This window comes from Sander vitreus, chromosome 9, assembly GCF_031162955.1.
Source record: "Sander vitreus isolate 19-12246 chromosome 9, sanVit1, whole genome shotgun sequence".
Classification (NCBI taxonomy): Eukaryota; Metazoa; Chordata; class Actinopteri; order Perciformes; family Percidae; genus Sander; species Sander vitreus.
Window position 1 is genome coordinate 20,635,198 of NC_135863.1, and position 27,994 is coordinate 20,663,191.

The window sequence follows — 27,994 nt, forward strand, 5'->3', positions numbered from 1 at the left end:
CTGTGTCCCCTGCTACCAGTGGCCCCCTGCCATATTTATTCATGCCGGGCAAGATGGCGGCGATACGGGCGATGTGTTATTGCCAGTGGACATAAACAGGCATTTTATTCAAAATACAAAACCTAGTCAGATACATTTACACACTTAACCGCATTCTGTGGTTATTTACCGCGCAACAAGCGTCGACTTCTTTTTCATTTTACGCGTTTCAACGTTTTTTTCTTACAAAATGTTCACGTTGTAGCTCGCTCGCTAACCGACCAGCTGGCTAACAGAGAGCTAGCTAAGTTAACTAGCTAGCTATCTACCGCAGCCAAGCCGCCGTGAAGTGGAGAATGGGAGAAAAGCTTGAGCTAAAGCTCAAATCGCCGGTTGGAGCAGAACCTGCTGGTTATCCGTGGCCATTGCCAGTATACGTAAGTATTAAACCCTAAATCTCACCGGTTAGCTAGATATTTAGATTGTGTCTCTGTTTTTGTCTTTGTTAGCTAGCTTTTTGCTAACATTGGCTAGCTAAAGGAGCCATTGCACGCTTGTAAGGGGGGGGTCAAGTCAAACTGGTCGGGTTGGTGACAGACAGTAACAGCCAACTACAATGACTGATCAAATATTTAGCTTTTTTTTAACGTGTGTTACCGTAAGGTATTCCCCAGACAATACGAACATACATACTGGTACATTTGAGCAGAGGAACGTTAACGTTACTAGGTAACAAGTACAACCAAGCCAGTAATAAGGTGTTTTGAAATTAGAGCGACTTAAGAGACAACCCTTCACATCCAGCATTGTGTCAGTCTCACCCCTTTAGTTTTTGCCCAACAAAAACTAAGGGGGGTTATGATCCGTCTTTTTCTCTGCTCAGATCTACCATTTGATACCAGATAACAATCACACAGGACACATAGCGATGTAGAGATTGTGTACAAGATGTGTGTGCTTGTGTGAACTCTGAGGTCTGTGTTTCTCGATGCTACAGGCATGTGGATGGCCGTATTATATTCCTCGAGTGCTTAGTGTGTTTTTTTGTTTTAAATCTAATGGCATCCCTATGATTGAGACCAGCAGGTTGTGCTTGGTAGTTTGAGCTCTATACATTCATATGATCCCCGATCTGTCAGTTCTTAAGTCAGCACTAGTCATGATTACCTAGAAAGAGACCTTTTTTTCCTCCGTTTTTAGTATTCCCATGTAGCATGCTGTCAACACGTCAGTGGCTGGTTGCAGTTGACTCATTGAAGACAAACGGAAAGGGAAGCGGTTGCAAGTTCTGTGGTGTATAGTTAACTTTAAATTGTGTTTCTCATTTATGGTAATTGTGGGGAGACAGTCAGCGCTGACTGAAAAAAGATAAATTTCTCAGAATGTCAGAGTGGGTCGTTTCTGTGCATCTCCTCCACCCACACTGTACCTTGTGTAGCGGTCGGGTTATTTCAGTTCCAGCATTTAGTTTGTTTGTAGTTGATCACAATATGAACTGAATGCATTTCAAGTCACTGAGTCAGAGTTACTTTGCTTAGCCGCTCCTCTCTGCTTTGGCTGACAGAGTTGACTCTCCATTTACACCAGGCCACAATCTGATAACACTTACAGTTCCTCCCCCTCAAATGTATTGCCTCACCCATTTCCTTGTGTTGTGGTCTGTAAGGATAAACGCAAGAGCAAGCATGTCAGGAATTTATACTATTGAAAAATATACCGTTGACCTGCATGATAGCTATTTATACTCGGACTAGCTGTCGTGCATTGAATTAGAGACAGCTGATAGTCCTGCAACATGGAGCCTATTCATGCGGTGCTCTCCTCCTGTTTTCAAAGGGGAAAGACTTCCTCTCTCGTCTTCCTTCCTCTCATGTCCATATGGTCAACTCTACAGGGAGGAGGATAGACGGGACTGCTCTTTTTCAGCAATGCTATATTAATAGAATTCAAAAACACATGTCAGCTCAAGTGTTTTTTCATTCACATTTAAGCTGCTTGCTGGTAGCAACAGATCCCACTCCATGCAGATTCATTCTATACTCCCACAGAGCATTAGGATTGCTTATCTCACCCGCAGAGCATGGACACAGTGCAGTTTGTGTTGTGATACACACAACATGGCTGTTATACAGGCTGTTGCAATATAAGGCGTGCTTTTACTCTAATCCGCCCCCTAGAATGAAGCCCATAAAAATACTCTTTCTTTTGCTTTGTGTTTCTCCCTGTCTCTCTCCCCATCTCTCACTAAATTCCCACATCTGCGCATCTGTAAATGCTTCCATATGAAGAGCACCTCTGGTGTGGTGCAGCTCTTTGTCCATCTGGTTCTGGGTGTGGGCACTTACCAGGCTTACATAGCCTTTAAACGACGTACTGCTGAACGTCTTTGGTTTGGTTCTTCTCACCTGTAAATCCATTATTTAGAAAGGTGCAATTACATGTCAAGACATCTCCTCTGGATAGCAGTATGATCAGATACTGTACACACATTTTCTTTTCACAAAATACACACTGATTAGAAGACAGAAAGCTAGCACCAGTATCTTGTTTTATATACTGATGTGTTAGTTTGCGAGAACTAGTTGTATTTAATGGTAAGTAAGAGTAGTAAAAGGGTGTGAGTGGTACGCCTGCCTTAGTCATTTGGTCTCGTAGGTGCTGCTGTGGTACACGTAGTGGAGCAGCGTGTAGCGTAAAACCCCTACGCCCATGATGCTCGGAGAGATTGACTGAAGAGGTGGTGTAGAGAGGAGTCGTCGTACATGCGTCGGTATACCCACAGTGGGGAGAGAGGAGGGTCTCCTCTTCTTTTTGTCTGACTCACATTCAGACAGTGTTTATTTTTAGCAGCAGCCCTGTGCTGGTGTTGCTGTGTGCCGTCTTTGTGTGAGCAGATGACCTCCTCCCTTCAGCATCTCATTCGCTCGCTCACACGGTCTCTTTTATATAGTCACACACCTTTTACACTTTCCATATTTAGTGGAACACAGTGTGTTAAATCTGCTGAAGAAGATGTGTAGATCATGCTGCTTTTTAGCTGAAGCTGAAATGCTGTGCTGCTGACAGAAATAGTAGTAGATTTCCTGTGTTACCATGGATATTTAAGTGTGCGCATGCATGTTTGAGCTTTGGCGGAAGTAGTGGCGGGCAGTATTGAGCGGGAAGCCGGGAGCTCCAGTCTGTGAGCCGTTAGCTGCGGTTGCTGTGCCAGGCCTCAAACAGCTGACAAATACCAGGCTTCCCCTCTTCTCTCTTCCCCTGTCACTTTCCCCCGTTTCTAGCCCTACTCACTTTCACTTTCACTTTATTTTTACCCTCTAGTTTCTCCTCCTCTCTTTTCTTTTCCTCCACCAGAGGCTCTTCTTGGCAATGCGCTGGAGCAGTAGACAGAAAGTGGGTCAGTGGGTCAGCTCAGGCAACAGGCTCAGGCTGGCTGTGCTCTGGGTGTAATTTGAGTCCCATTACGTACTCCCACAGAGCTGCTCAGCACACTCCAGCTAAGATTACGAACTATATATTCACTACATGGGATCAATATAATTATATACTTATTTTATTAAGCTTTGTTCTAGACAAGTGCCATTTAGGCCTGTCGCGATATGCAATAAATCAATTAATCGCATGATAAATAAAAATGAGCTTGATCATTTTTCCGAGCCGCGATAATTTCCATTTTCATGCTTGTTTCCAGAGACTGGATGACCACTCCGGTGCATCGGTGACCCCTCTCGGTTCCTTAGCGTAACGAGGAGTGAACCCTCATGTCAGTCACTTGTCAGCCGCATGGTCTCTGTGTGGGGAGGCGGGACTCCTGGCGTAGCCTACCACAGAGTGCAGCAAAAGAGCCGCGTGAGGAGTATAGCCAGAGAAAACGCTAGTTGAGAGTTGGAGGAATTAAAAAGAAGATGGAATTGGTTTCAAAGCCAAACGCGGCGGCTGCAGTTTGAAAACCGAATGACCGCGGTGAACCACTTAACCTGAGCGAGTCGGTATGTCGCATTTGTTGTAAAACGGTAGCGACTAAACACGGCAACACAACAAACATATGCACCTAGAACACAATCATCCGGTGCAGTTTTCCCAGCTGGGGAAAAAAAACCTACAACAGATAGGCCGTCTCCGTCTTCCCGACAGTACACAATCACTGGGGCGTTTAGTCGACAAACAAAGTACAAACAGGACAGTGCAAAATGGTGTGCACTCACAGACAGCGTAGTTTGCTTCAGTATCGTCGAAAAGCCGGCATTTCGAGCGAATGCTGCAAACATTTGACAGCCAGTACGAATTGCCGGGGAGAACATACGTGTCACAAACGGCAATTCCACAACTGTACAACAGCGTGAAAGACGACATACTAAAGGAGATCAAAGACATCCAATTTTACTCTGCCACCACGGATATGTGGTCAAACATGACCATATATGAGCTTGACTTTACACTACATAACTGCTGACTGGACCCTGCACTCCCAAGTGTTTAGACTCATGTCTAGACTCATTTCATTTATTGCTTTTGGTTGTGTTTGGTTTTTATGCAAGTGCATTTTTTGTTGCACTTGCACTGAGAGTCCATTTTATTTATAGTTTTTGGTTGTTTTGTTCATTTATTTTGGATATTTCAAATGTCTTCCAGTTCCAGTGTTAAATATTCTTTAGAAATAAAAGTTTATTGAACTTTGAAAAGGTGTACCTGCATTATTATGCCATTATCATTATATTAGATGAAAATGGTCTCAGAACGACAATATTATCGTTTATCGCGATCATTTCTGGGACAATTTATCGTCCAGCAAAATTTGTTATGGTGACCTTGTTATGAAGGCCTAGTGCCATTTTGAACCAGATTAACCTAAATCTAAGACATGGTTCGGAATAGTCTGATTAAGCCGAATCTTGAATTAACTAAACCAAGTTCTTGAAGGTTACTCCAGAGAGTTACTCCAAATGAAATGAAACTTGAAATTCAAACTACTAGGAGGCAGGTTTAGACAGCCCTTTGCTTTCCACAGAAGTTTCCCTTCTCTCTTTTCCGGGCCGTTCAGTCTCCCTCTGCAAAAGTTGTTTTTCTGAATACTCATAAAGGTATCCTCTTGTCTCCACAGTGAACGGCATTTTGTCCTAATCACTGATTTTTATTTTCTTGAAAGTCTGACCCAAACAGCTGCTCTGCGGCATAATACAGTGTGTGGGACAGTTACCCTTCTGTGTAGGAATATGAAAGTTCTACGGTTGAGAAAATGTGTTGCCAAAAGGAAAGGGCTCTCTGCTGGCAATGTAAAGCGGTATAAAACCAGCAAATATGAAAAATATAGCGTACACTTAAACTGATATCGATTTTTTTAGGGATGGGAATCGATTGGCACCTCACAATTCGATTCCGATTCAGAGGCCAACAATTCGATTCTAAACCGATTATCGATGTATCACGATGCAACAATTTTTGAATGTGCATTTCCATGCGTTATTTTTAAAGAATATACATATAAATCAGAGTTTGCTAATCACTTCCTAGACAAAGCTTATATTTTGACATATACAGTATTTGTCACACACAAGTTTGAATGAAATGTTTTGTCTACTGAGGTTTTTGTTTTGTAGTCATTCCATGCTTAAGCCTTAAACATGCTTGTGAAAGTCACCCTCTCTCCCAGTAATCTTCCATGTCAGAGTAGGGCTGCACGATTATGGCCAAAATGATAATCACGATTATTTTGATCAATATATTGATCACGATTAATTATCACGATTATTTGTTGATTTTAACCCAAACAAATTGTAACTGCTTTCACATCCATATTGTGCTACATTCCTCCTTTGTTGAAGGATACTTTGAAGGAGTATGCCATTTAAGTTGTTGTGCGACCGCTTTCCACACGTGTTTGCCGTGAAAAGATACAAGCAACGCAATTTTCTGTTCACGTTAACGGCGCATGTTAAAATCCCGGTATCTACCGGAAGAAATAGCAACGCGGATTACGGTGCCTCATTACGGTGCCATTTAAATGTCTGCGTTGCACTCTGATGCTCCAAAACAGACGTTAGAGGCAACAGAAACATCACTGCATGTCACGCTAGTAAACACTAATAACACGTTACACAGCAGCTAACGTTAGCCTACCGCTAGCTACAGTAGTAACTGGATTAAACACGGCTAAAATGCTGACAGCTAAACGGTGTAGTGTGACTGGATTTCACTGTCACAACAGTCAACAGTCTGCCGCTAAAGCTATGAGCTAAAAGACACAAACTAGCACTGGTCACTGCTGTTGCCTGAAAAACAACACAGACGGGACAAAATGTTGCGTTTACTGGTAAACTGGTAAACCTGGTGACGACTTATGACTGACTGCTATCTGTTGTGGAATTTTCCTCACGTTACTCTGTCCTCGGTCCTCTGTGACTGTCAACCTCTAAACTCAGCTGCAAGGAACAACTCTGATTGGCTCATGGAGGCACGTGATCAGAGTGGTTTACAGAGCTTTGGAAAAAAAAAAAACTGACACAGAGCGTTCTATGAACGGAATGAAGCATTTTAAATATCGCTCGATCACGTGAATTTGATCGTGGGAAGCCAAAATCGTGATCGTGATTAAAAGTCGACTAATTGTGCAGCCCTACTTTAGAGGCTCAGTCTATGATAAAGTATATGAACAGCCTATATGTGTTTTGCCTAATTATTTTATGTATGTCTTATTAGATCATGTGTGTATATATACAAAATTTAATTTTCTTTCTCCTTTTGGCCATTTTTGTGTGTGTTTTGTCTGCACTCTTCCCTAAACTCAAAGTTGTTGTCCATTATCCCATCCTTTTTCAGTCACTCTGTTTTCTGATTTGTACTAGTCTGGAGACAGTAACTTTTAAATTAAAATCCACACATTTAAAAATCGATTATTAACTTATCAGAATCGATAAGCGAATCGTTCAAGGGAGAATCGCCATGCATCTAAGAATCAATTATTTTTCCCACCCCTAGACTTTTTTTGTAGGTAGCTGCTGCTGCCTCCGACCACAGGAGTATATTGGTTTGTTCTGTGTTGGTACTCGTTAGGACTGGGATGATAAGCTTTTGTCCCGATTCGATTTTCTTCAGCATTGCGATCCGATAGTATTGAGTATTGCGATTTTCTGTTCCTCCTTTAACAAAAACAAAAGTTGATTAATATACAACATATCATGAGACATTTCTAAAAAAAGATTGCCTATCACATGTCAGTTAGTCAGTCCGACATTTATTTCATTTGTAAAGAAGTACATAACATGGATTTTGTGCATTTTCTGCTTTCGGTCTGTTTTGCAGGGGGGAAAAAAGGATATGATGTAGTTGCCATTGGTGGTACCGTATGAACAGAAAATATGTAGGTGAATCATTGGTAAAAAATTTTTTTTTAAATAAATATTGATTCTGGGAAAAAGAATACATTTTAAAAGTTGTTGCAAAATAAAATCACGATACATACGTGACATTTTTTCCCACCCCTAGTACTCGTTTGTTTCTTCTAATTGGGAACATGCCAACCGCCGCCTACTGTAGATTCATACAACCCTACTTCAAAAAATCTATCCCTTTTTAAGAGTCTGCTTCATTCAGTGTATAGTATGTGTTGTAAACATTGAGTATTGTGCCACCTGGTTTATATTCTTATATAATTTTCTTTATTTTAAGGGAAGATATACAGACTGTTTGGGGTTTTCTACCCTCTGTTACAAGTTTATTAGGTACACTTCGCTTAAACCAATGCAGTGTAAGAAAACAGTCCTGCAATAACCACTACTGTCATGTAGGCTATAATGTTCAGTTTCAGTTTTTGAGAGGTGTTGATTAAACTTTATGGTCATTTTGGAAGCTGCAGTTTGTGTCACTGTTGAATTTAAAGGGTTATGCTGAGAGGTGTTTACTATTTTGTTCCCCTCTGTTTTCAGGATAAACACCATGATGCTGCTCATGAAATCATCGAGACCATTCGGTAAGTGACCATTCCATCCTCTGAACTCCCGCATTCACACAGACAGTAAAGACCTTTTTACAGGTCGCCGCAGCCGACCTGTCGCTTGCCAGTGTGACGTCAAAATGACGTAGATCTCGCTGGCGCGCCAGGATTTTAAGTGAGCGACCAGAGGTCGTGCACCACTCTTTTTTTTTTTTCCAGCGGCGCACGACAAAGTGGAAACAGGAAGCATGGACGAGTTCGAGGGTAACTGGATGCCAGGACTCTGAGTGACTGCAAGTCTCTCTTGTAAACTTACTGGGTTAAGATGAGTTCTTTTATGGTGAATGAAAGGCTTGATCTGACCAAGTAGCTCATTGAATCAAATCGAAGCATTGACGTCAATGCTGCTGCCAGTTCTGCCATTTACCTTTTCTTCTTCTTCTAGTCCGTAGAAATAGCAAAGACGGTAGCCTTTCCTCAGTTGCACCACCTCTGTTCAGGAGAAGACTGCAACTAGAGTCGCGCCCACCACGCGCGAGTATAAACAGTTGCGGCGCTCCCATGACGTCACATTTGCACGCGACAGGTCGGCTGCCGTGAGTATACCGGACGCCTAGGTGTCGGGTGTATGATCTAGTAACCATTGTATGTGTGCTTCCTCTAGGTGGGTGTGTGAGGAGATCCCAGACCTCAAACTGGCCATGGAAAACTACGTACTCATTGACTATGACACCAAGAGGTGAGCCTAGGGTCGTGTCAAAATCAGTTTTTGTCTTTGGAGATTATGAGATAGTTAAACAAAAACACTTTCATCCAGTCAGGCTAACTGCAGACTAACAGTCTGCTTGTATGTCTAAATACAAGTCTTTGTTTTCCTATTTGTCTGAGGTTGGTGTTCTCTAAAAGTGTCAGTAATAGTGAATATATTTATGTCCCATTAACACAAATATTTAAGTGGAGTATTTTCAGGGTTGCATTAAGATGAAAATTGTTCTTGTGAAGTCAACAGTAAAATAGGTGTTGGACTGGGAACTTGAATTTCATCTTGTACAAAATGATGGTATTCATTTTGTGTCTTGTTATTCTCACAGCTTCGAGAGTATGCAGAGACTTTGTGACAAGTACAACAGGGCCATCGACAGCATTCACCAGCTGGTGAGTCCGATGTGTGACGGGTATTTAGTGCTCTGTAGCTGAAGTGAATGTGGAAACATTAGTCACTCAAAGTGAACAACACTGTATCTGTGTACTGTGAGTCTATTACAGTGTTCCCTTCAATCAGTGCCACGCATGACCTAACACTGTCTAACAATAATAATGAAATATAATTAGTGATTTTTGCTTCAAGTTATTGACCAGATGTTTCATAAACGCTGTTGCTATCTAGTCCACATTTGTGTCGAGTATTCTCTTATTTATGGATTTGTCCTTCTCTTCGAAAGGCCAGCACCCCTGGATAATATCTGCACGTGTAGAAAAAAGCCATTATGCCTTGTTTTGAGTGTTTTTTGTAGTGTGTGAATAAATATATAATCCCGTTTTATAGTGGAAAGGGACTACACAGCCCATGAAGCTCAACAAGCGTCCTTCAAATGGGCTGCTGAGACACATCCTACAGCAGGTGTACAACCACTCAGTGACCGACCCGGAGAAGCTGAACAACTATGAGCCCTTCTCCCCTGAGGTGTACGGAGAGACCTCTTTCGACCTGGTGGCTCAGATCATCGACGAGATGGAAATGATGGAAGATGACACCTTTGTTGACCTCGGCAGTGGTTAGTCTGCTGTTATTTTGGGACGTCACTTAGTAGTGTATCCCAACAAATACATTGTTAATAGGTTGATAGCTTATTAATAGTGTAGTGGGGACGGTTTTTGATAAACAAATAATAATATTGAAAGGTGGCTATATTGACCACGCCCACAGGAAGTGCACCGGGCTTTGAAGCCAATTTGACATAGCGGCCAAACAGTGGAATTACAACTTCCGTGTCCTTCTTGCGCTAAACTGGAAGTAGCCGGCTCGGCCGCCGGAGGTCTCTAGTGCGACTGCTCTATAGGCCCCATAGTGCAGAAGCAGCGCCGATCATCTGGGTAATTTCATAATGGGGAAATTGAACTTTTTTGGCTTTGTGCGCCACTTAGCAACTCTCATAGGAATGAATGGGGTTTCGCCTCATACGCTGTATCCAGGTCTTATTATGCATCCATGATATTGACAGCCTAAGTGTCTTTGTTTGTTTAGTGTAAGACGTGAACCTATTGTTTTCTTATTTGCAGGAGTTGGTCAGGTAGTGCTGCAAGTTGCAGCAGCAACCAACTGTAAACACTACTACGGTGTAGAGAAAGCAGACATTCCAGCTACATATGCAGAGGTAACCACATAAATATCTTGCAAGACCAGAGGGGTATTCCAGAAAGAGAACGAGACAACACCGCTGTGTCAAAGATCACCGCTTCCACAGTCATTGTAGTGAAACGATGCAGTGTTGGCGCAGTGCAAATCACCTCTGGCAAATAAACAGAGGAGTCTGAAGTTTTTCCGCTGTGTGGTGTCATTGTGTCCAATCAGTCTTCAAAGTGGATTTCCCGGTTCACATTTTATCTTCTCATCATTACCCTGTAGGAACACACCCAAACCAGCATTGTTGTTTGGATATTAATATTGACATTCTCTCTCTCAGAGCATGGATAAAGAGTTTAAAAAGTGGATGAAATGGTACGGGAAGAAACATGGGGAGTACACAGTAAGTGACTATCGTAAAGCACACACACAACATTTCTATACTGTTCTGCAGATCCAAGGGTTTTCAGAATTTTTACCCATACTCTGCACTGATTCTTTCAGCTGGAGAGAGGTGACTTTCTGTCTGAAGAATGGAAGGAAAGAATCGCCAACACAAGGTGTTTTACCAAACGGGGTCACCGCATTAGTCTGAAAGACGCAGGTTCCATTTTCCAATAAGACCATTTATAAGCTGAATTTATACACTGAGAGACTAGAAAATAGAAACCACTATACATTGTAATGCAACGGTTCAGTCCTGTAATAAAAGCTACCGTTATGAAAAACACTTACAAATGAGCAAGTATAACTCTAGTTATCCAGATAAAGAACATCATATGCAGACTCTAGGGCTGCACAATGAATCAAATATGAATCCTAATCGCAGTTTTGGCTTCCCACAATTAAACATGATCGAATGATGAGTGTATTGCCGTTTTAAATGCGTGCTTCGCTCGTTGAAAACTCTACTGCATATCAAATCAAGTGCTTCCTAAACTAACACACAGCCACCATGGGGCGATTGAGGTGTTTTGGCTTCTCTGTTGTGGCGCTGGCATGCCACTGTGCCCGTACTATGACGAGGCAGCCTGCAAAATAATTTTGCAGCTGCAGTCCAGAGAAGAAGAGTAATACGCAACAGAGAGCACACGGGCAAAACGAAAATCAAATGTCCTAGAGCTAGTCCCTTTTGGGTACAATTTTATTTATTTATATGTTGCTTCTTGGGGATGAACTGTGAATAAGAACAATAAGTCTTATTTTGATGCGAAGATTGGTACATTAGCAGGAATATAGCCAAACATGGAAGCGAAAGCAGTGCTCTATTTATTTATGAAAGGGCAATACAAATATTTGTCCCTAACATCAATGAATAACCGTGACAAATAATCATGATCTCAATATTGATCAATATCATTTTGTCCATAATCATGCAGCTCCTAAATGAAAGGTTTAGAAGAAAGTTAGCAGTCCTATAATGACTATCTGCAGAACTTTGCCAAAAAATATCACTCTTTTTTATTTTTATTTTTTTTTTAACTGCCAACTTTATGTCTAAATTGTTTTTTCTTTGTCTATCTTGCAGTATTATTTTTGTGAATAACTTTGCCTTTGGTCCAGAGGTAGATCACCAGCTGAAGGAGCGCTTTGCTAACATGAAGGAAGGTTAGTATTTTTTTTTTTTTAGCTAAGCACAACATTGTTTTTGTGATCACTTCTTGTGGCTTATAGCTAAGTGTTCCTAAAAAGAGCCTCAGTATATTAACTTTAACGTAAACATGGATGGGTTTTCAAGGGAAAATCTTGCCAATGTACTTCTGACAATGCATTCTGTCAACCATAAGAGTAATCAATACAAACTGGGTTGATTTGGTTTTTCCTAGGCAATACAATGAGATAGAAATATGGGATCCTCATTCCACTGGTCCTTTTATCTCCACAGTGAGCTATGTCATTTGTCATTTAAAACGACTTGTATGGCAGAGCAGATGGTTGATGAGCCACAAAAAAAAGTCAGACATTTTATGAGGCCTCAGGAGTAAACTAATCGAGGCTTTAAGCAGCAGAGGCCTGTACTACGAAGCAAGATTTGGAGTTAACGAGGTAACTTCAGGTTCAACCCAGGGTTTTCTGTACCACAACGGTGGATCACTTGTTACCGGGTTCAATCGCCGTGGTAACTTATGCTGAACACCTAACCTGGTCGGGAGCAGGTTAAGTTGGAGATTAGAGATCAACTGGTGTAAAAGCACCGCCTACTGACCAATCAATACTCGATTGATAATGGCGTCACTGTTCTTAGAAGATCAGGCAGAGCTCAGTGCGCAGAGAGGGGGAGACGGATGCGCTCATAAAAGTTAAAACATTTAGAGACCGACAACCCCGTTAACATTCCCTGATGGGTATTTTTATGAAATATATAGATTTTAATGGGAGGGATATAGGCTATCGGCATCTTGAGCCGTGTGTTGCCAATGCACACATTGGTTCGAATTATGTTTTTATATATATTTTATTTGCTCTCACGATCGCTTCCACTGCCAGGGTTGCAACTGAAATAATAGGCTAAAGCAACGGCAGTTTATGGAAAGCACAAGTGTAATTATGGTCAGATCTAGTGCCTGACTGATGGGGAAGATATTTATTAGCGTTGTGATTTACGCCTTTACAGCGTCAGCTATTTTTTGCCAGCTTTCCTCCTGTTTTAGGAAGCAGCGACTGTATTGTGTTTGCCTGCAAAACCGTGTCTGTGTTCTTCATATTTATGTAGAATTATAATTTGCTCTTCTTATATAAAATATGCGGCTCTGGTAGATGTTTGCGATTGGTCGTGCTGTGCAAACACCGCCTCTTTTATGTGAACGCGCGCGCCGCTGGATTGGGAAACCCTGGGTTGATTGAACTAGTTGTTAACCAGCGTCGTGACACAGGTTATGCGGGACCGCGGTTGTTAGGGTTAGTGAAGCCAGGTAACTGAAATAAAAGCGATTATGTTTCATATTCTGTGTTTGCTTTATGTAGTGAGCCATTGCAGCTACTGTGTCCACTGCAAACAAATGTATTTATTGATTTTGTTTTTTTATTTCCCCAGGTGGAAAAATTGTGTCCTCCAAACCTTTTGCACCTTTAAATTTTAGAATAAACAGTCGAAACCTAAGTGGTAGGTACCACAACCAGTGGAAAATCCAATTTTAATGTCTCATGCTTCCTTTGATAGGTATTCAAAATTCAGTGTCATGTTTTTTTTCTCTGTCCTGCAGATATTGGCACAATAATGCGTGTGGTGGAGCTTTCTCCACTGAGGGGCTCCGTGTCCTGGACGGGAAAGCCAGTGTCCTACTACCTGCACACCATAGACCGCACCATAGTAAGCACTGAAGCTCTTGGAGGAGAACCCAATGTGCAGAGACTAGAATGTCTATAAGAGAAGACCTTGACAAATAAAACACTAAATGACTGCTGAAACAAACAAATACATTAGACACAAAGACTAACCTAAACATGAGAGAGGCTGCCATAATAACAGCTGGTATTGTCTCAATGAGTAGTCAGTCCCATGACTAAGCAATCTGAGAAGATGACCCAACAGTGGTGGTGACTTATAATGGCACCACAGTTAATGATGTACATGTGCCTTTATTGATTTGACTATATTGTTTGTACCTATTTAGAGAATGTCTTTTGATGGTTAAGCATGGGTAAGTGAGTAAAGGCAAATCAACCTCCAAGAACTGGCAGTGACAAAGGGTGACTGCATTATAATATAATCCAAGAACATCACAGGAAGACAGATATAAAGAACCAGTCTACAATTGATGAACTGGTCTCAGTGTGTAAAAATGAACCATGAAGGCTTGTTCATTGTTTGCTTTAAAAAGAGTTACAAATGTATTTTAAGCTGTAATTAGAGAGATATTATTTAATGGCACAAGAAAGCAAATTGTATGTACATGCTACAGACTATACTATTTATAAAACATCAATTGTATTCACAATGACATTTTTGAAATCAGGTTACAGCCAATGTTAATGTAAACACCATGGTTATTTGAACTTAGGTAGAATGTAAACCCTATTATTCTAATATTCTTATTTTCCTTGTCCTGTTCTTCAGCTTGAAAACTATTTTGCTAGTCTCAAAAATCCTAAACTCAGGGTAAGTCATGTTCTTCTTCCTCAATGTATTGGCATGAGTCACTGTACAATCTATATTTTCTGGATCAAACAATGAAATTGGTTCATTTTATATCAGGAGGAGCAAGAGGCAGCTAGGCGACGTCAGCAGAAGGACACGAAGGACAGTAAAAGCAATAGCACCACGCCCACAAAACCTAAAGAACAAAACAAGGTAGGACATGCACAGATTTACAACACTTTATGTGGGAAGCAATTGCTAGGACCAGTAAGATGGGGACTAAATATGAATCAACTTGCCATTGTGTGCCATTCTGTCCCTGAAATATCGCTTATGCGTATTACAGCAGGACTCCTGTGGTGAGGATGAGCGTCCTAGCTTGGTGACAGTGGTCAAGCCCTCTGCTAAACCCCGAAGAGCCCGACTCTTGCCCAAAGCTCGCAAGTTGAACAACAAGAAACGTGGTCGACCTAAGAAAGCTGCCCCGGCTGCCGAGAAGAAAAACAAGAAGAATCAGAGTGCATTGGATCTGCTTCATGCCAAGACCCTTTCTGCGGCACCCCCTCAGGGTCAGAGGACAGACACACACACACACACACACACACACACACACACATTACAGAAATGATGAATGCCCTCTTTACATCTACACTGTATGGCCTAGAAATCTCAGTTTAACGTGAATATGCATGTTGTGTGTACAGATGCATACCGGCAACCTCAGAGTCCCTTCTACCAGCTTCCCCCCAAGGTCCAGCACTATCCCTCTAGTCAGCTGCTTCTGAGCCCAACTCCTCCTGGTCTGCAACAACTGCTAGGTGAGCTGATGAAGACTCAGATTCATTTTTTATCTGTCATCTTCAAATCAGTTGTCAAGTCCTACATATTATACCAGACTTTGTGCAAATCTGTATGCAAAATATGGTTGACTTTCATTTCATTATAATGGTTTTATTGTTACAGTTGAGCTTCAATATGCGCAGATTGTTAAATCATTTTTAGAAATAAAGAATCTTCTGTATTTGATCTCTATGAAAAGTTAATGCAACAGCCTACAGTGGGAAGAGCAGAGTTTACAAATGAGAGGTCAGAAGAAGGGACGCATTCGTTTGAGCCTACATGTTGTATAACACTGCATGTCAATCTGTTTGGTGTCTGAGCTCCATTTCCCCATCAACCCAACTAATATATCCTGTGTTTTTGCTCCCTTTGTGTCCATGACCTAAATCTTTTTACAGATAACATCAAAGTTCAATACCTCCAGTTTATGACCCACATGAAGACTCCTCAGTACCGCTCCAACCTGCAGCAGCTTTTAGAACAGGAGAAGGTAATAAGTAATGCTATTGCAGGCACTATTGATTTGTTACTGCTGCAATTTTCCTTGAACATTTTACTAACATATCATGCCAACACATATGAAGTGGCATCTAGCTTAAAAAAAAAAAAAAACCTGTATTCTTTCCTTTCTGTCTCTAGCAAAAACACAGGGACCTGTCAGGGCAGGCGGAGCAGCTCCACTCTGTTTGTCAGTCTCACAAGGACAAGATCAAAGGTCTCTTTCAGACCAAACTAGATGAGGTGGGGACAGCTACTTTATTTCACTCCATTACACAACTGTATGGACACAGTCAAAATTATTTCCACAAACATCAGTTGTTTTCCATCTTTACTTTGGTCTCTCTCATAAAGTTATTTTATTTTTGAGGTATTTTATCAAATTAAGGATCTATATAAATCTAAAGTACCGTGTGTGTACTAAGATTATTTCTTAAATACACCCATTTGAAGGACAACCTGAGTAGCTTATAACCCTTTAAAGATGAACAGACAGTGACACCCAACTGGAATGTGAGAGAGGAACAACATACTTTGGGTTTTTTCCTTCTTTTTTGTTTTGTAGTTTGCATTTACTTAACACTAAGCTCCTCTGGTTGAAACTTCAAGTCTGCACCTGAGATACGCATAGCATCCCTGTTGGGTGTTGTCAGACATGTGCTATGCTGAAAGAGCTAATTACACCCAACAGTGATGTGAGGTTACAGTGATCAGACAGTGTACTAGGGGTGTAACAGTACACAGAAGTCACGGTTTGGTTCATACTCCAGTTTAGGAGTCACAGTTTGGTCACAGGGAAAAAGGGACATGTTTCTTTTCATTTAAGACAGTAGAGCGTGTGTCAAAAACAGACAAAATCCTCTTGCTGCGGACTTTTTGCTCTCTGGCAACTTCAGTAATCTATTTTCATAATAACAGGGAACATTTAAACACTTCTGTATTACACTGTACGAACACTGAACAAACACTTTCCCAACAGGTAACAATAGGCTATAAAACTGAAAACTCATCTCTTATGCTATGAAATTGAAAATACAAAATAAAACTTGTGTGTTTCAGTTAGTTTCACCTTTGCTATTTTTAAAAGCACCTAAACAAGTAGTAATATGTAAGCTGAACAAACACTCAACAAACAGCCGCGCCAACACACCATCCTTGTCTAATACAGAATATGTATGCTATAGTAGCGACTGACTCGGCAGGGTAAAAACTTGAACCACCGGAGGTTAGCGAACCAAGGTTTTCACTGATGTTAATTAGTTGTTTAGGCATTATGTGTTTGTAGCTGATGTGTGACACTGTTTGTGTCCGTGACTGTGTGTGTGGTGCTCAGCTGGGAGTGAAAGCCTTGACTGTGGAGGACCTGCTGCAGGCCCAGACGGAGATATCTGCCCACAATCATCAGCTGAAAGAGCAGACTAAGCAGCTTGAGAGAGACATGGCCTTGCTGAGAGACCACAGCCTGCTACTGGTGAGACCTCAGGGCTTGCTACTATGTTGTTGTAACCTCCACCCTCCACTACAGAATCATCCACACAGTCAGGGTTTCCGCAGGGTCTTAAAAAGTCTAAAATTTCAAAATCAAAATTTTAGGCCTTAACAAGTCTTACATTCGCTGAAGTATTGTGTTCTAGGTCTTAAATAATTTTAAACAGGTCTTAATTTTCCTACATCCATGTAACGCTACCTCTAATGCTCATTGAAATGCTGCTGCAGCGCTTTAGAATGTTTTATTTTTTTATTCCGTGCTGTCGTAGTTCTTTCTTTCACTAGTCTAAATACAATTTACAGTATTATGGCTACAAATGAGAACAACATGCATCTTATATTGCAGCCAATCAGCTTTCATGTTTTTGCTGCAAGTCTCTTTCGGATTGTACCACAGACATAAAACAGATTTTATTCTTCAGCTGTAGGGAAGTGCAAGTTTAGCAATACTTAGCTTGAAAAAACTTAATTTAGGGCTTGGTTAAAGCCAGTTGCTAACAACATATTTGAAGCCTACTGCTTCTTATGCAAGAAAGCAATTAAACTGGGAACCTTGGGTGTACTGGTGCTGGAGTCTCATGCAGTAAGTGAGGAACATCTAAATGTGAAGGTTCTCTAGCAAACCAATTATGCCAATTATCTGGCGGCTCCAGCCCCGGCCCCAGCACTACCTCCACACTGCTTATGCAAGACCCACACAGCAGCTCCGCTACACTGAAATTGGGGATTTGTTTCAGACGCTGTTTCCGGACTCTGACATGTGACGTTTTTTTTTGTTTTTCGATCGTCGTGATATAAGTCTTGAATTTCAGTTTTAATGGTCTTACAGCCTTGCACTTTAAGCTGATATGAAATTATATTTCAATTTGCTAGAGCATTCTCCAAGCGAATAAATAACAGCAAGTGTGTGCGTTTGTTGTTTTCCAGCTGAAGTCTCGATGTGAGGAGCTAAAGCTAGATTGGGGCTCTTTGTGTCTGGAGAGTTTGTTGAAGGAGAAGCAGGCACTACGCAGACAGATCTCTGAGAAACAGAGACACTGCTTGGAGCTGCAGGTACACAGTCCGCCTCCTCCATTTTTATATATATATATATATATTCCTTGATACTTGCTGTGTTCTCCTGTGGCCTCTTCTTCCATTCTTTCTCCCACTTTCGTCCGTCCCACTGGATCTTCAGAGAAACATTCAAAGGAATTAGCCTTGTCCCTTAAACTGAATAAATTGTAGCTTTCAGGAAGAGTTGATGAATTGCTGTCACAAACATTTTCCTACACATATCATCATTGTTGTAGGATGCCTGTTTTCTTGTGTAATGGCTCCCTCTGGTGTCTGTTTGTAGATCAGCATTGTGGAGCTGGAGAAAAGTCAAAGGCAGCAGGAGCTGCTTCACCTTAAATCCTACAGCCCCTGTGATGGCTCCCCATACAGAAAGAGCCTAGAATCTCGCTCTTCCACAGACATGGACTCCTCTAAGCTTGGCCTGTCCTCGGCCCCAGCCCTCAACGGCGTCAGCCCAGAGCTGTCTATCAATGGCACAAGCTCACCCTGTTTTGACCGGGCCAACGCCAAGGGGGAGCTTCTTTCTCGCTACCTGCCCATCTCTCCAGACCATGAGATTTTACCCGCCATCCCTGATGTCCGGCAAAGGCAGCAGAATTCCTCCTACGCTCTTCCTGATTACACACGCTTCTCCCCCGCAAAGATTGCCTTGCGGAGACACCTTAACCAGGATCCCACGGCCTCTGCTCACTTGAGAGGTCCAGGGCTGACCGCACACAGGTTGGTTGGCACTAAAAGCTCCCAAATTTTCAATACTGAAACTTTTTGTTTTCAAGGTCTCCAAGTTCCAACAGAGAGCTAACTAGTTTAAGCTACATTTTCTTTTTTTTTTAGGGAATTGGGTGGTGTGAACTCTCCGCTCGGAGCCAAAATGAACTGCCCCTCTCCCAATGCAGCTGATGCCCAGAATAAAGGTTTTGAGAGGGTAAATGTTCATATTTCCTTGCTGTCTGTGCACATGCACTGGCCACTCTGTCTGTAAGTTTTCTACCTTCCTTGCAGCTCTCTCACTGTTAAGTAATTGTCCCTTTGTTTATATAGGGTGGTAAGGAGAGGAGCCCATCTGTTCAGGGTGACAACAGCATTACGAGCCTTCCAATAAGTATCCCTCTAAGCACTGTCCACCCAAGTAAACTACCAGTCAGCATCCCTCTGGCGAGCGTGGTGCTGCCCAGTCGTGCTGAGAGACTGGTGAGTTTGTTCAGTGTAGTACTGTAATGTAGGTACTGTCAAAGTACATTAGTGCCCTGCTCCACATGTAATAAATGAAATGCACACTGAAGAATAAGATTGATGTGTACACAGTAAGCTAAACAGGTTAGTTATGTTGGATCAAATTCTAGTTCTAATTCTTTTAATTTTTTGATATTGTTTTTGAATTTTACGTTGTGATATATTGTCTGCATTCATAATTTCAGAGAAGTACTCCGAGTCCTGTGTTTCAGGCAGGTCAGACCAATGGTAAGGATTACCCTTCAACCCCTTAATGTATTGTTTACATATTGCATTCACTATTGTTACCATAGAATGAATTGTCTTTTTGTATTACTAATAAAGTGCATTTAATATTTTGTGTTTTATATTTGATATTTGACTGGCTGTTCTTCCTTGCATCCTTAACCATTAACTGTTTGGTCTCTGTTTAGGATATTCATCCAGCTCAGGGCTGATGAATGGAGGTCCCCATCCTGAGGACCACAATGGGGCTTCTTCATCACCTCCTCCACACCCCAACACTACTTTGTCAGGATCATTGGGCAGAGGAGGTCCCATCCAGAGCCCCCCACTCAGCACTGGAGGGGTGCTCCAGTATGCAGATGGACCCCCAAGGATTCTTCCAGAAGATGGACAGGATCGTCAAGGAGGTGAATCCGACACGGAGCCCCAGGACAGTGAACTGCGGCGGAGAATCTTCTTCTCCTCTTGCTCCTCTTCCTCCTCGTCTTCCTCTTCGTCAGGCAGTGGAGGCAGCGTGGCTGGAGGATCACGCCTCCACCATCACACTGGCAACAAGCAGGGATACCACAGTAACCATGGAAACCACCACCACCAGTCCCCCGGCACACAGCACATTCCCACACCCACACATATGTCGTCATCACACGCCTCTCACAGCCTCGTCTCTCAAGAGGGACGTAAGCGGGGGAGAAGGAAACGCAGCTCCACAGTGGCTGTCGCTGCCAGCGGATCCCCAAAGAGGAGGTCATTCCCCGGGCTCTGCTCCAACAACCACTCCTCAGGATCGCCACTCAACATCAACACCATGGTGAGTCACCAAAAGGCAAGAGAGAAAATTGACAGGAACCTGATATTATATTGTTTTTATTATTTTTGCGAACTCTTTTTATTGGTGTTTTTTTACAGATTGTACAAAGTTCAGGATTGTGATTGTACAAGTATGTTCAGCATTTTCATATATAAAAACAAATAAAGGGTATGTGTAAATACCTTGGCATAAAGGCTTTGGGAAAACAGCAAAACAGTGGTTGCACACAAGGCACCCAGATTTCTCTGTGGATGAAGGCAGTGAGATTGCCATCACATTATTCAAGTCCTGATTTTATTGCAAAGTGTCATCTGCATGTCTTTTGTCCCAACAGGTGAACAACATCAACCAGCCTCTGGAGATCTCTGCCATCTCCTCCCCAGAACAATCAAGCCGTAGCCCCGCTGGGCCTGACCTGGACCAGCCTCCCATCTTGAAGAGAGAGCGCCCCCTGGAGCTCAATGGCACAGGCCGTTACTCCTCTGCCCCCAGCTCTGATGACGAGGACTCAGGATACCCTGCGGACAGCTCCAGTTCACGGTAATATAGTCAATATAATATAACAGATTAAGAGGAACAACGATGGACCTGCTGAGCTACCTTTTACGCAAGATGATTTTGCTGGTCTCCAGTACAGCTGCAAGCTATTTTCCCTTTCCTTTCTAGGTTTTTGCTTAGTAGCCTGGTGGCCAATTACATTTTCTTTGCTTTCTACTCAATTTTCTTCAAATCAGCCGTTGGTGAAAGAAAAAATGACCTTGATCGTGCCTTTTGATTGCTCTGTTGCAGATATTATAGGGGTCAAACTCATTTTGTTGCCGCTTATGGCTGTTTGTTTTGAATTTAATTCTAGAATTGAAAGAAAAATTGCCACTATATCCCTGGAGAGCAGAGATGGACCTGGTAGACTAGGGGATGGTGAAAGAGGTAAGAAAAGAAAATGTCACTTTAAATAAAGACTTCTGCTACTTAATGCCAACCCGTCTTTCTTTTCTCCTTCCTTAGTCAGGAAGTCTGGCAGCAGCAGTGGTAACAGCACAGGCAGTGAGGCCTCCTCTACATCCTCCTTGTCCTCTACCAGCAAGTGGAAATCCACCTTTTCACCCATTTCTGACCCCAAGCAACCCAACTCTGACCTGAGACAGGGGGGCTCTCCATTTGGCATGGGGGGGTCGAGCCGGGGCACAGACTCAGATTCTGACCACAAACAACAGCATCAGCAGGTGAGGAAAGGAAGTGATGGAGAGTCGTCCAGCTACGTGAACCCCAACCCCTTCCTCAGTCAGGAGGCAGGGCCGCGGGGTGGAGGCAGCGGTGGTGCTGGTGCCCAGGGAGGCAGTGGTTCCGACCAACGCCAGGCCCTCCAGAAACAGAAGGCCCCTCGCGACTGGGAACTGAAGACGAACAGCAGCATGGCCAGTCAGAACCTCTTCATATCTGCTGCTGCCAGCACTGGTGGGGGCATTTTGAGTGGGAAGGTGGGGGGCAGTCCTGTAGCAGTTTCCTCAACCACAGGATCCTCTGTGGGGCAGTACCTGGGGTCTCAGTTCCCACTTGGAGGGACGTCCGTTTTACAGTCCTTGTTCGGGGCCCAGACAGGCGGATCCACGGTGAGTGGGACTCCAAGGCTCGTCAACGGACACTCTGCCCTGGGAAGCTTCTCCAGTGCTGGGCTGGCAGGGGGAGTGGCTGGAGGTGAGCATCATAATGACAAACTGATCATGTAAAGTTTTAGCCCGGTCAAGAGTGAGGTCGTAGTCTTAGCCTGGGGTTGTCTTGATAGAGAGTAGTATGAGTCGGAGGAAATGGGTCTGCTAGTAGAGCCAGGTAAGTGGAGGTCCAATGCTGCTGTCTTTGTCTGCCTCACTGACAGTTTGACTGACGGACTGACTCCCTGTGCTCCTCGCTTCCACATGGACTGGCTGCTTGAGTGCTGCTGTTAGAAACACCCTTGGAAAATGTTGCATTTTAACTAAATGAATGCTTAACAAAAATGTTTAAAATAAGAAAATTGTGAACCAATGATTTGTCTTGAAACTTGAGATTGGCCATGAATTAATAACATGGTTTACTATTACTTTACTATACTGTCATTTTCTGTGGGTGTATCTGTTGGAGTTGAATGTCAGAGTCATTTCACTTGTAAGCAAAAGATCAACCCAGAAATCAATTTGCTACAATAAGAAAAGTTTTTAGTGCAATCCTAAATTGGCCAACTCATTTGGTGTACTTGCAGTCACAGTGGACTGACTCTGTTTGCTTTCTGTGTGCTTGTCTTAAGACTTGCTTGCCGCTATGCACAACCTGGCTCAGTCCATGCTTCTCTCTTTGTCCCCCTCCTTCTCGCTCTCTTTGCCACTTTTATCTGCTCTCTCTGCCTCCACTCTCTCGCCCTCCTCCTCCCTCCATTTCTGCTGTATGATTTGCAGGTATATTTCACCACGTGGTTCCCACAGTGTCTTCCCATCAGTTTGGGGTGACGCTGCCCACCTCTGGAGGCCTCAGCTCTCTGCTCAGTCTCTCGTCCTCATCCTCTACCTCCTCCCAAACCCAGCAGCACACCACTCCCCAACCAGCCTCCATGCGCCTGGCTTCCGTGTCCTCACCTCTACCCCTCTCCCAGGCTCAGCACAGCCGCACTCAGTCAGTCCTGCATAGCCCCTCTCCTCCCGCGCTCACCCTGCCCCCTCTTCCACCCCTGCACAGCACCTCCTCCTCAGCACCCACGCACTCTGACGCCCCGCCATCATCCCGATCCGACTCCCTCCACTCCTCCCGTCTGTCCCACTCCTCTCTCCATCACCAGAGAGCACAGTCATCCCTCTCTCTCTCCATCTCTGCCTCCTCTGCTTCTGTCTCTGCTGCTGCCACCGCTACCCTCTCCTCTTCCTCTCTGTCCACTTCTTCCTCGTCTCGTCCATTCGCAGTGCACTACTCCCCTCGGCTGCCCCCTCCACCACAGGCCAGCAGCTCGGGTGGTGGCGGGAGCATGTGGAGGACTCAGGGCATGCATGGTAACTACACAACCTCCCAGCTCCCTGGCTCCCGACCTAGATAGGGTTTGGGGGGTGTGGGGAAGAGGGGGGGAGGACAGAGAGGGGAAGGGTGAAGGGCAATCAGAAGGTGGAAAGAGGGAGAGAATGGGAGAGAGAGAGACTGGTAGGGAGTGAGAGAGACAGGATACCTGTTTTTCATGTGCTCCCAAAACGATGTTGTTCTGATTAAACAAGGTAAGTCAATTCTCGGGTTTTAGATTTAAAAAAACATGCTGGGTGACAGGATTTAATACTGTTTATTTGTTTATTGCCGTCTATGTCATCCATAGAAACACTCATCAACATATTTTTCTGTCTTCTTTGATGTTTCAGGTAATTGTTGAAAACTACCTCAAAATTAAATAAACTATGCAAATGTCCAGGTGTGGACCAAGGCACTCTCCTCACTCACTGGTGCTTCAAATCATCTGCACTACCCAACCGCCTCCAAGACCGGCTTCTGTACTGGGATCTCTGAGACACACACACACACACACACACACACACACACACACACACACACACACAAACCACCACTATGGTCACCTTGAGCAGAATTCACAGGTACCGGTCATGTTTATGTGTTGGTTTGAAGATTTTACAATATGGAAATCAGTATACTGGCTGCTGCTCAGCACTCAATGAACTGAATTATAAAGATGTCTGGTTTAAATTAAAGGTGCTCAATAGTATGATAATGTGTCTTTTTTTGTCTTAGTCACTATTACAGCAACTAGCAAAATAATCAGTTTTAATGATTTAATGTAACATTTAAGAACAGATTGAAGCACATAGTCCACCTTTATGATCTGAAAGTCGTCATGTGTCACGTTCCCTCCAAAGTTCACTTATTATGAGTGCATGGTGTTTGCGCACGCACGCGTGCGCAGGCAGGCCAGTTCATTAAACTCTGCTCAGATGTCATGCAGTGTCGCCTCTCTGCATGCATGCCTTCTTAACCGTTTTCTTCTGTGAATATTTGTTGCAACATATTTGAGTATGAATCAAGATGAGGAACTTAGTATTTTGGTCTAACTTCACACTGGATAGTAAGATACAGTTACTCTGTAGCAGAAGATGTGCTAGTCCTGGCTGGTTTGTTGACACCCCTTAAACTCTTTGATGAAAGTAATTATGAATGTGTGGTTCAGTGTTTCTCTTCTAATATCAGATATTTAACATCTGTAAAAGTTTCTTTGTTAACTTCAAAAATGAGCTTTGTTGGTGTTTTGTGACCGTAATGGAGCATATTTAACATTCTTTAAATTAATGAACTGAAAAATATGGAAGAACATCGATGTATGTTTTTAAATTCTGAACACAACAACATGTTCTGATTTCAGCCTAATTTTGAAAATATGGCTAATTAGAAAGATTTCAAGGGGTGCCAATAAGGCCGAGTACATTTTAATTTTTCAAAAAGACCCTATGAAATTTATTTGATGAGATGGTGCTATATCGACATTGTCAGCCACTTTCTGTATTTATTAACATTTTCTTCTTCGGCCAATTTGGTAAATCACACTACTATGTGGGAACGCAGCCGAGATACATTCACAGCAGGAATTTTTAACTCTTCTTAAGCTAAACTTGTTCATATTTATCTCTGCTGTTGGGAAATGCAGGTTTAAGCAAATGTTTAGGACATAAAATGTGGACACGTATGTGGAATTGTACTGCATATAGTTGACACACACACACACACACACACACACACACACACACCCATGCATGCAAATCTTCACACACTGAGAAAACGAACCATAACCACAACAAACTACTGGACTCTCTTCACACCTTTTTTGTTTGCTTTTTTATTGCGTAATTTGTTTTTTGTAAACAATGTTTGTACTGTGAATGTGATTCATTCTCCGACTGTATAGTTGTGTATAATTTAGATTATTATATTTATGCTGTCAGTCTCTCCATTTGCCTTGGCATTTGTTTTTCTCTATTTTTTTTTCTTCTTTTTTTTAACATGAAATGTGCTGATATTGTAGAATGCAATAGTGTGTGTACTTGACTCAGTCTGAAAACAATGGTGCTAAATTTGGACTGTACATGATCTTATTTATTCTATAGTGAAAACATCAAAAACAAATTGAATACTTGGTGCTGTACACAGGGACATTTGTAAAGCCTTTTTTCTCTGGCATTTCCTTTCTCATATTTAATATGCTGTTGTCTGGTTCTTTGAATGCCTCGTGTACAACTGTAGACAACACATTTCGATAAAACTACTCTGCAACAGCTGGCTCAGAGTCTGAGTAAACAGGTATGAGGACCTCTGGTCGGGTTTCTCACGCCGCAGTTTCAAACATAAGCGGCCTGCTTTGCTCTCAGAGAGAGCTGCTTATCTACAAGACACACTGTTTTTGTACATAGGTTTTTGTTTTTCCTTGTATGTCTCCATAAACAGAAAGGTATATAAAATATATATCTATATACAGTCTATATATATATATATCTATATATATATATATATATATATATCTATAAGTGAATAGAGGTGTTTTGGTGCTAGCATTGTGACCTTAAACTCGACCTGTTAAACAGGAGGCTTGAAGCCAAGGAGAGTGAAGCATTGCCACAACGGGACATTACCAGAAGGCGCTAAACAACACGGCCGCACAACAGCATCTGAATCCTTGTGACAGTACTAGAAAGTCAAAATCTGTGTGTGTTTAACACACACACACAAACTGCGGTGCTGTGGCTTGAACACAACTAGATCCCAGCACTAGAACTGTCATCACTTTTTATCCAATATTTTCACGTCTTTTTGTTTTTTCTTTTCTTTTAACCAACCCAGATTCTGCAGGAAAAAATGGTGCTTCGGTTTGCAAACAATGGCAATTCAGGTCTTACAAACGAAATCTTCACTGGTGCATACAAAACTACGTGTCAACCCCTTTTGACACACACTGTCTTTAGATGTCTTACTGGCAAGGCCCTACCTTGTACCTTGTAATGTGAGCATACTGTGTCATTGCAAAGACTGTTGTGTTAGGATGTATGTGTGTGTATCACTTTGTGAGAGCAGCCGAGCTTCCTTTTTCTTAGATTAGTGGGAATACACTTAAGCTCAGTTTATGTGTTGTGTGTGCTTTTTCCCCACTTGGCGGTGCATATCTAAGGGAAGATTAGATGAGTAATCAAAGCTTTATTGTAAACTCCTGTCCTGTGCACTCACAAATGTGTTTCTCACCTGCGAGTGTTGAAGTGAAAAGAAGAAATTCATTGTAGAGCATAATTAGAGACCATAGTCTGCTTGTTGCCAGCACTGAGAGCTCTTTTGTAATTATTGTCGAAGCTGTTTTCATTTGGATTTTTCTTGGTGTTTGATACAATTTGCCGTTACATGTTATGCTTTTAATGGTGTCTTCAGATTCCTGTCGGTTTTTAATACTACTAGTCAGACACGGTGCTCTCCTTCACTTAAAACAAGGAAATTGCAGCTATTGATAAATACTACTCTTCTCCTGTTGTGCTGCAGGGTTTTATGGTTTAATAATCTTCACCGCGAGCTTGCCTGGCGGCTTTCTGACGGTCCAGTTTAACCTACGGAAATGTCTCTAATCTGGAGGGGCGGCGTGGTGAATGTGCAAGTGAGAATAGTTTGTGGGAATGGCAAAATTTACCACCATTACAGATGTGTAGCTATTTATATAATCAGTCAAAGGGACGAGGTGCTGTTACTCTAAGTCTTTTGGTGTGTGATCCACAGACTGTAAAAAAAATAAAATTAGCTATGAGCATGATTTGAATCAAAGCTTCTATGCAGTTCTCCAGCATGCTCCATCCTGGTACATTTCTGATCATCTGTGAGAGCTTTTGCAGTCGAGGCTGTTTACTCTAAATCCTGCCAAAGGTCTTAACTCAGGAACTTCCCACATGGCTTGAAACGATGTAAACAATTTTCTTAGAAGTAATGCATGTCAGACTTATTAACCATGCTTTGGCATGATTAAGTCCCTTTCAAACCCAACTCGGGACCAGGACAACCCCCTCAGTAAGGTCAAATTCAAAAGTCAAATCTCCGATTTCATTCTCACTCTCACATACATCCAGCGTCTCCAGTGAAATCCAGCTTTGTAATGCTTTTATTAAGTGCAGAAGCTGTGAAATGGCTACGATTTTCAGCATCTTCCTCATCTCAGAAAATGTCTAGGTTTGCGTCTCCTAAGAAGGGAGGTTCACTGTCCTTCGTGGGATTCTCTCACAGGACACGCGTGGCCTGCAGCGGGTGTACAGTGAAGCCAGGGCAGGTTTGAGGTGCAATAACAGCAAACCTACTTTCCAAAAGGCCCCGGGTTTTCATGAATTGTTACTGTTTGATGTTGGTGCTTTTATCCTAAGATGTTATAATGATACAAAATGGAATCCCCTGCGTTTTGATTATTAATAAAATGTTTCCTATAATATTTGAATTCATTTTGTTGTGTGTAGCAATTCATGTATGATCTAATTCATTTCC

At 42.5% G+C, this 27,994-nt stretch overlaps 1 protein-coding gene across 4 annotated transcripts; it reads left to right on the forward strand.

Moving 5' to 3' along the window:
- The first annotated feature begins 16 nt into the window (after positions 1 to 16).
- Positions 17 to 27,947, forward strand: dot1l (DOT1-like histone H3K79 methyltransferase). Of its 4 annotated transcripts, XM_078259183.1 has the most exons (29): positions 17 to 416; positions 7,902 to 7,945; positions 8,574 to 8,648; positions 9,001 to 9,064; positions 9,456 to 9,684; positions 10,190 to 10,284; positions 10,594 to 10,656; positions 10,758 to 10,813; positions 11,782 to 11,861; positions 13,288 to 13,356; positions 13,457 to 13,563; positions 14,311 to 14,352; positions 14,449 to 14,544; positions 14,678 to 14,900; positions 15,036 to 15,149; positions 15,570 to 15,661; positions 15,811 to 15,912; positions 17,003 to 17,140; positions 18,085 to 18,210; positions 18,497 to 18,936; positions 19,051 to 19,141; positions 19,258 to 19,407; positions 19,635 to 19,677; positions 19,863 to 20,482; positions 20,817 to 21,022; positions 21,336 to 21,409; positions 21,488 to 22,177; positions 22,912 to 23,496; positions 23,851 to 27,947. In XM_078259183.1, exons 1-29 carry the CDS (start codon positions 336 to 338, stop codon positions 23,859 to 23,861), a joined length of 4,806 nt encoding a protein of 1,601 aa, XP_078115309.1. In that variant the 5' UTR covers positions 17 to 335; the 3' UTR covers positions 23,862 to 27,947. The 4 variants fall into 4 exon arrangements, with proteins under 4 accessions (XP_078115309.1, XP_078115312.1, XP_078115308.1 ...); XM_078259186.1 differs by lacking the exon at positions 22,912 to 23,496; XM_078259182.1 differs by lacking the exon at positions 23,851 to 27,947 and having other exon boundaries at positions 22,912 to 23,540.
- The last annotated feature ends 47 nt before the right edge of the window (positions 27,948 to 27,994 follow it).

Bases quoted from the DNA above. Each gene is read 5' to 3' on its own strand.
- dot1l (XM_078259182.1), top strand. From the start codon at position 336: ATGGGAGAAAAGCTTGAGCTAAAGCTCAAATCGCCGGTTGGAGCAGAA. The intron at 10,814-11,781 runs GTGTTTTACCAA...TCTATCTTGCAG, and splicing joins GAAAGAATCGCCAACACAAG to TATTATTTTTGTGAATAACT. The intron at 19,678-19,862 runs GTAAGGATTACC...GTCTCTGTTTAG, and splicing joins TCAGGCAGGTCAGACCAATG to GATATTCATCCAGCTCAGGG.